At 51.1% G+C, this 8,743-nt stretch overlaps 1 protein-coding gene across 1 annotated transcript in view; it reads left to right on the plus strand.

The window, feature by feature from the left end:
• The window catches only part of KCNK12 (potassium two pore domain channel subfamily K member 12), a 55,064-nt gene extending 48,340 nt beyond the window's left edge, over window positions 1-6,724 (plus strand). Inside the window, exon 2 of the mRNA XM_060187708.1 lies at window positions 5,716-6,724. Within this exon, the coding sequence (XP_060043691.1) occupies window positions 5,716-6,605 (890 nt within the window). The 3' untranslated portion in view covers window positions 6,606-6,724. The remainder of the gene's footprint in view (window positions 1-5,715) is intronic.
• Window positions 6,725-8,743: the final 2,019 nt, after the last annotated feature.

Here is an 8,743-nt window from a genome sequence, read left to right on the forward strand (position 1 = left end):
GTAGTCATGGAGGGCACCTCAAACAGCCTCAGCCAAGATGTATCTGACCAGGAGAAGAAGCAGTAGCCAAAGAGATTGGACTTCTGGCTGGCCATGCTTTTAAGTCTGTTCAGTTCACCAAAAAATGCTTTGTACATTTGCACAGACTGGATCTACCCACAATCCATTGTGTGTTTGCGCAGATCACTGTATGCTCTGTCACCAAGGCTGACGTCAGCCGAGCACTGTGCCGGACTTCCTATGGTCACTGGCATACTGCATCACACAGTTCTGGCCCAAGCAATACAGGGGACTGAATTCAGGACCTCATGTATGAGTATGACACTTAGTTTTGCCATGTGTGTGTCCTAGGTGCAGAACCCAGGCCCCAGTGCATTGGAGGAAGTGTCAGTCCTGTGGTCTCTCTTACTCCCTCTGCCTCTGTTCCTCTCTCTGAAACTGTCAAAAAGTCATCTCAGAGTAGTGAAGCCTAGTGACAACAACAACAAAAGGCCTGACACTTTATCCACTTAAACACTGTTAAGGGAAGGACTTTAGCTTATTTGCATCAGAATTGTCAGAGGACATTTGTTTAAATGCAGATTCCTGGGAATCTTTCCTGACCCACTAAGTAGATTTTTTTTAATGTATTTATTTATATTGAGAGAAACCAGAACACTGTTCAGCTCTGGCTTACAGTGGTACCAGAGATTGAACCTCAGACCTCAAAGTCTCAGTCATGAAAGTCTTTTGCAGAACCATTATGCTATCTCTCCAACCCTACAAAGTAGATTTCTGGAGTGAAAATTAAACTGCCTTCAACTTATTATTTATTTTGCTGCCAGAGTAATTACTGGGGGCTTGGTGCTTACACAATTCCACTGTTACCAGTGGCTTTTTTCCCCTTCTTCTAGGTAGGGAGTGAAAGCAAGAGAGTGACAGAGAGGTAGGGGGAGAGGGAGAGGGAGAGAGGAGAGGGAGAAAGAAGAGATAAGACTGTAGCACTGCTCTACTGCTCATGAAGCCTCCCCACTGCAGAAACTCCCACGTGGTGACCCAGGGATCAAATCTAGGTCTGGGTATATGATAACATGTGCTTTCTACTGGGTGAGTCATTAGAATCTGTTTTAGAATCTTTTCCCTTTTTTTTTTGGTTTTTCAGAGGTTTCACCACTCTGGGCCAGTCCCCCCCACCCCCCAACTAAAGAGCAAGAAAAAGAGGCCGAGAGTGATAGAGGGAAAGAGACCACGGCACAAAAGCTTCCTTCAGTGAGTTGGGGGCCAGGCTCCAAGCTGAGTCGTGCACATGGCAAAATAGTGCACTATCCAAGTGAGCTATTCTGCCTGTCCTGTCTTAGTATCTTAACCAAACATCCTGGAACATTCCTGGCTTTCATATACTCTCATGGAATAGTTTATTAGCAGTGCCCCTTTTGCCCTCACAAGTTCCCTGGACTATAAATATTTCCTTTAAATTGATACTGCAGAGTCTAGCTGAAACTCCACATCTATCTGGTGCAATAGGGAAGTTCTCCACTGTACCTTAAAACTGCATTGTGGGGGACTGGCTGGTGGCACACCTGGTTCAGAGCACATGTGGAAGGACCCAGGTTCAAGCTCCCAGCCCCCACCAGCAGGGGCAAAGCTTCGCAAGTGGTGAAACATATCTGCAGGTGTCTGTCTGGCTTTCTTCCTCTCTATCACCCCCTCCCCTCCCAATATCTGGCTGTCTATCAAATAATTTTTTAAAAACCTGCATATCAGCCAAGTCCTTTCACCTCTCCTGGCCCACTTCCTCACCTGCACTGCTGAGGCTAATGAAACCTTCTTCATAGCAGATGGAAAGACAGACATCCAGTGTTCAGCCCCAGAAGATCCACCCAGGTTAGCCCATGCAGATGGGTGCTGGCCTCCTCATCTATCTCCCTTCCAGGCTCTCTGAGCTGTATTCCAAAGGCCCTGTCACAAGGGTCCCATTTGCAAAGACAACACTAGACAGCTCTGGGAATGAGCTTCACAGCTTTTGTCAAAATGACATAATAAAGCCCCTAAGTATCTGTTCTTTGCAAACTGGGAAGACAGATCAATTGTGGCATAAACAAAATAACAGGCTTGGTGTGAACCTAAGGAAAGATATGCCTCTGCAGGATGTGATTGGAGGGGGATTTGGGGTTCTTGGGGCAGCCGGGTTTGCCTTTTCTCTGCTGAAGCTTCTAGACTCGTCTCCAGAGCCATCCCAGCTCCCTGAAGACTGGCAGAGCTTAGGAGAGGCAAAGAGGGACTGCTCCTGCAATATGAAAAACATCTGATCAGATAGCAGAGCCAGGCACACATCTCACTGCCCTCAGCAAAGAGCCTGATTCCAGTCCTTCAGTGTCCCCAACTCTCTGAATCTGATAGATACAAAGGAGGGCAGACTGCTTCCTCTGCCCCATCTCCTGCGCTGAAGTGCAGTGAAAGACAAAGGGGGGTCAAGAGTCAGACCTCAAGATCAGGGCAGCACTTTGACTGCTCTCTTTTGTGACCCAGCTTCCTGAACTGCATGTCCCCTTCATTCTGCACAGATGGTGTCATTTGGTGTCATTTTAGGCTTGTAGTCACAACCCTAGGGAGAGTCCAGAACAAGTTCTAGCCCAGGCTGACTCTGCTGGCATCAGTGTGGTGGGTATCTATGTAAAACCCTTAAGCAGGCTGCCCAGATAGTCTGTGAAGTAGGAACTGTGACTGTCTGGGTTTTACCCTTTCCCCAGACCTAACACAAAGTCCACCCAAGTAGTTCCTCAGTCAATGCTTACTGAAGGAACAAGTGGGCTGCATATCTGGTGGCAAGAAATTCAGACTCAAAAGAGAGATGGGACCAGGCGGTGGTGCACCTGATAAAGTGCACAAGGACCCAGGTTCAAGCCCCTGGTCCCCAACTGCAGGGAAAAAGCTTCACAAGTGGTGAAGCAAGGCTGCAGGTGTCTTTTTCCCTCTCTACGTCTTCATTTCCTCTCATGTATGTCCCTAACCAATAAATAATAATAATAAATAAAAATATAAAAAGAGGGGGGAGGGCCTAGGACAGAACCCCAGAGTCCATACAGAGAGAAGCGAGGAAGAGTCTGAAAAAAATCCTGGAAAGTGGAGGGTATGGCCTTTGACTTGGGGGAAGTCATAGAGGTCTCTGCCTGGAGGCAGCCAGTCAGACTGTCAGCCAGCAGCAGCTTCTCATTCCTCCTTCAGGCCCTAAGCCTGGGGTCAAGCTAAGTTTGAATAGCCACAGGCATGGTGAGGCATTCACTTTGGTGGAAACATTAATGGAGGAGCACCAGCCCCTCTCCCCAGCATGGTCAGTAGGAAGAAAGCCACAAGACAGAGGACTTCTAGGATTAGGGCCAGCCTCCCTCCCTGTGTGAAGGTCTCTTCTGGCTGCCAGCCATACAGGACTACAGAGTGGTTTTCTGAGAGCACCAAAGGCTCTAGTTGCTCTGGGAAGTGGGGGAAAGTCTAGGGTGGTGGAAAGTGCCTGATGACCATCAGTGACTGGGAACACATAAGGACACATGGACTTTCTTCAGGATGAGAAGGTGCTGGTCTCTAATAGCAGTGTCACATTCACTTGCTCTAGGCTGTGGGCTCATTTCCAAGCACTTGTGTTTGTCAGTTTCATAAAGCTCTTGTTTTTATATTTATTTATTTATTCCCTTTTTGTTGCCCTTGTTTTATTGTAGTCATTACTGTTACTGATGTCATCATTGTTGGATAGGACAGAGAGAAATTGAGAAAGGAGGGGACACAGAGAGGTGGAGAGACAGATACCTGCAGACCTGCTTCACCGCCTGTGAAGCGACTCCCCTGCAGGTGGGGAGCCAGGGGCTCGAACCAGGATCCTTACACCCATCCTTGCGCTTTGCGCCAAGTGCGCTTAACCCACTGCGCTACCGCCGGACTCCCCATAAAGCTCTTTTCAGAAACCATTTGCTACCTGGAATGAACACATTCTGCCTGGCCCCCTGCAATTCCAGATAAGAAGCCCTTATAGAAAGAAGCCTGTCTTAACAAGGCCATATGTCCCAGTGAGCCACTCACTGACTGCAGTAAGAACACAACTTGAGACGTGGGAGAGCAGCAACACTCATTCTGTGGATATTTTAGTGGTTTGTGCCCAAGCAGGCGCTTCTGTTTTGTAAGTCCTGACAAGTCTTCAAGTCCTTCCTAGTAACTGTCCTGCCCTAGCCATTTTAATTCATTGATCAAGACAGAGCCACACCTGCACCATGGATTTACCAGTTGCCATGTCAGGGAACCCTGTCTGGTGTCATCAATGGAGAGAAATATATAAGTATTTCTTCCCCACCATTTCAGTGATGCCCCTTCAGGATAAGTCAGCACTTCTTCTTCTAGCGTTTGCCCTTCTTCCATAGCCAGTCAACAGCAAAGCTGTCAGGAGCTGCTTGTTGCTGGCTTTGAAAGTGACTGGGATCCATGTGGATTCAGTCGGCTAGGAAGGATCGTCAGTTTCCCCAATGAATGGGTACAGCACTAAACAACCTCACCAATGTGCCCTGGGAGCCAAACCTCTCCAGAGCCCTGCCCAACTAGGGAAAGATAGAAACAGGCTGGGGGGGTATGGATCCACCTGCCAACATCCATGTCCAGCAGAGAAGCAATTACAGAAGCTAGAACTCCCACCTTCTGCACCCCCAAAAAAATTCTAATTCATACTCCCAGAGGGGGAGAAATGTTAGGGGAAGATGGCCAGAGGGCTCACCCCAATTCCATCAGGACCTGGAGATAGAAGAGGAAAAAAGGTGGGAGTCGGTCGGTAGCACAGTGGGTTAAGTGTACATGGCACATAGCACAAGGACCGGCATAAGGATCCCGGTTGGAGGCCCGGGCTCCCCACCTGCTGCGGAGTCGCTTCACAGGTGGTGAAGCAGGTCTGCAGGTGTCTGTCTTTCTCTCCCCCTCTCTGTCTTCCCCTCCTCTCTCCATTTCTGTCTTGTCCAACAACAACAGCTATAACAACAACAACAACAAAGGCAACAACAAGAGCAACAAAATGGGGAAAATAGCCTCCAGGAGCAGTGGATTCGTAGTGCTGGCACTGAGCCCCAGTGATAACCCTGGAGGCAAAAAAAAAAAATCATCGACCCATGTCTGTGACCTTGGGAGAACTACTGCAGTTTCCAATGAAAGGAATGGGGATACAGAGCTCTGCTGGTGGGAACGGTGTGGAATTATACCTCTTTTGTCTCATAATTCTGTAAATCAATTATTAAGTCACTAGTAAAATTTTTAAAAAGAAATATATATATGTATGAGAGCGCAAAGTAGAAATAATAGTCAACCTCTGACCTTGGGAGAACTACTGCAGTTGACTTTTCTAAATCTTTTTACTCGCTTATTACTGCATAGAGACAGAGAGAAACTGAGAGGGGAGAGAGAGACAGCGAGAGAGACAGAGACACCTGCAGCCCTGCTTCACCGCTTGTGAAGCTTCCCCCGCAGGCGGGGACGGGGGTTTGCCCGGGTCCCTGCGCTCAACCAGGCGCCCGCCGCCCGGCCCACTGCAGCCTCCAGTGCAGGGAATGGGGCACACAGCTCTGGTGGTGGGGACGTGGAGGGACACCCTGCGAAAACGTGTCCCAGCTTTCGAAGTCGCCATCAAATCACGAGTAATGGTGAAAGAAACGATGGCCAGGCCTCCTCTGGCGCGGTCCTCACCGCCCCTGCCCTGCCCTGTCTCCGCAGGCTTCGGCATGACCACCCCGGCCACGGTGGGCGGCAAGGCCTTCCTCATCGCCTACGGGCTGTTCGGCTGCGCGGGGACCATCCTGTTCTTCAACCTGTTCCTGGAGCGCATCATCTCGCTGCTCGCCTTCCTCATGCGCGCCTGCCGCGAGCGCCAGCTGCGCCGCAGCGGCCTGCTGGCCGCCCCCTGCCGGCCGGGCGCCGACGGGCTGGCGGGCTGGAAGCCGTCCGTCTACCACGTGCTGCTCATCCTCGGGCTGTTCGCCGTGCTGCTGTCGTGCTGCGCGTCCGCCATGTACACCAGCGTGGAGGGCTGGGACTACGTGGACTCGCTCTACTTCTGCTTCGTCACCTTCAGCACCATCGGCTTCGGGGACCTGGTGAGCAGCCAGCACGCCGCCTACCGGAACCAGGGGCTGTACCGCCTGGGCAACTTCCTGTTCATCCTGCTCGGCGTGTGCTGCATCTACTCACTCTTCAACGTCATCTCCATCCTCATCAAGCAGGTGCTCAACTGGATGCTGCGCAAGCTGAGCTGCCGCTGCTGCGCGCGCTGCTGCCCGGGCCCCGGCGCGCCCCTGGCCCGGCGCAACGCCATCACGCCCGGCTCCCGCCTGCGCCGCCGCCTGGCCGCGCTCGGCGCGCTCCCCGCGGTCCGCGACGCCGACGCGGACGGCCGCCGCCTGTCGGGCGAGCTCATCTCCATGCGCGACCTCACCGCCTCCAACAAGGTGTCGCTGGCGCTGCTGCAGAAGCAGCTGTCGGAGACGGCCAACGGCTACCCGCGCGGCGCCTGCGCCAACGCGCGCCAGAACGGCTTCTCGGGGGGCGTGGGCGCGCTGGGCATCATGAACAACCGGCTGGCGGAGACCAGCGCCTCCTGCAGGTAGACCGCCGGGACTGCACGGCCGGGCGTGCTTGCCGCCTGCCTCTTCTCTCAGACGCTGGCGCTTTCTTAATCTTTATCCAATAAAATGAAACAAAAAAAAAAAAAAGCAAAAAATATTTTGTAAAGAAGTGCTATTGGGGCAGGCAGGCCTGAGGGTGTCAAGGGCAGGATTGGCGGGAGCCTGTTTTCCCTGCGGGTCGCCTCTTGGAAAACTGAGCTCCCCGGGGAATTCTCTGCCCTGGACAGAAAAATGAGCAGCACCCAGCACTGCCGGCGGCCTGCAGGAGGGTCTGCAGCCCGGCCGGGCCCCGTGCACGCACACGCAGACTGCAGCCGGCCCGCCCCGTGCACACACGCAGCCCCGAGCATATGGTGCAGCTTCTCGGCGCTGAGTTACCTCCGCAGCACTTCGAAACCTGGCCCAGCCTAGCAGCTTCCTTCTGGTCATCAGAAGTGATATAGTCACACTTTTGACAGGTGGGGGTGGGGAGAGCCATATGCTGCCTCCCATGTGTATGTATAGAAGAGCCGCTATGCAATGAGACACAACAACACCCGCACCAACTTGCCCACGGTGCCATTTCCCTGAGGTCTGCAAACTGCAGTGGTCAGGGGCTTCGCTGGCCTTTTTCAGCCCGAAGTTGATTTCACTTAGCACAGCACAGGGCAGCTACTTTAAATGATCAAGAGCCGGGCGGGGTGGGAGGGGGCTTCAGGTAAGAGCCCTCAACTGCCCCTATCCTAATCTGCTTCTAGCTGGCGGCTGAGGCCCTTGAGCCCCCAGCCCGCCTTTTATCACCAGCGTCCTCCTGGGTAATGCTTATTATTAACCACGACTGTCTGAATTTTCTCAGTTTTTTCTTTGTTGCTGTGGGTTATTTTCCCCCTTAATTACTGTTGACTGACTCAACTTTTTGCCCTTTTAGAGAGACTAAGAGTACAGAGTGCAGCTTCCCCAAATACATTCTCCTTCGCCAAATCAAAAGTCTGCCGGCAACACCACGGGGTGCCAAAGCACGCAGTACAAGAACTACATGCTACAGATGTCGGGGGATTTAGCTCCAGAGCCCCAGGATGTGCTGGATTAAGTCCCATTCTGTTTGATCTCTGCTGACAATTCAGTAAATGTGTCTTCTGCAACCACAGCCTATATCTGAAAAGGAGAGGGACTCCAGAGGGAGGGAGCTGGTGGGATAGGTGGGTGGGGGTCATTTTGGAATTAAAGTTTGGTTGTGAGTGGTCCTGAATATCACAAGCTGAATACCACATTCTCCCAGACCCCTCTCTGGCACCTCAGGGTTACTAACCTAGAGGAAGGACAGATGTCACCTTCACTGAAAGGACAGGGGTCTTGGACTATAAAAGAACATTCTTTCAACCCATTTTTTTTTTAATAAAAAATCAATCCCAAGGACAAATGTCAGGGTTTAGTCAGACAGTGTGGCCCACCAACATATACAGCTTCTGACAGGAAGTCTCAGAAAAGCACTGGGATGCCTCATACCATGTGCCCAAAAGAGTTTGAAAAGCCGTGAAATCTCTCCCTGGCAGTGAAATAAGCTTATGTATCTGGAAGACACACACACACACACACACACACACACACACGGCATTAAGAATCATCCTTGAATGTCAGCTTCCCTTTTTGCTTTCCAATTCATGACAGGAAGGAAAAAATGAGTTGGGATTTGAGTGACTTTAGTATATTTCTAATTTGATTTTGGACTAATTTTTAAATGCAGGCCCTAATCTTGCGGGGGATGAAGCCAAGGAGGCATAGGACTAGAAGACAGGTCAGTATTGCTAAATCCTGAGGGGCAGGCTTCCAGAGAGCTGTACTTCAAGTTTCATGGTGCCTGTCAAGCCAGTTACTCCCCTAATTGCCCCCCCCCCATTCCATCTAAGCAAGAGTTGAAGTCATATACTCTAAGAGTCACAAAGTCTCTGGGGCAGGACCCTCTGACAGGATCTAGAGATGGAGTGTCAGGTTTCTCTTTCTAAGGAGAAAAAATTAAAAGGTAACCAATTAGAAGTGTCACCTAGGCAACAGAAAATAATGGGTATCTGAGCCATCCTGAAGAGCAATGGAGAGCCCCCATGATAGAGACATCTTGCTTCTGGAGATTGAGTAGCTGGTAA

The sequence above is a fragment of the Erinaceus europaeus genome, chromosome 3 (genome assembly GCF_950295315.1).
Source record: "Erinaceus europaeus chromosome 3, mEriEur2.1, whole genome shotgun sequence".
Classification (NCBI taxonomy): domain Eukaryota; kingdom Metazoa; phylum Chordata; class Mammalia; order Eulipotyphla; family Erinaceidae; genus Erinaceus; species Erinaceus europaeus.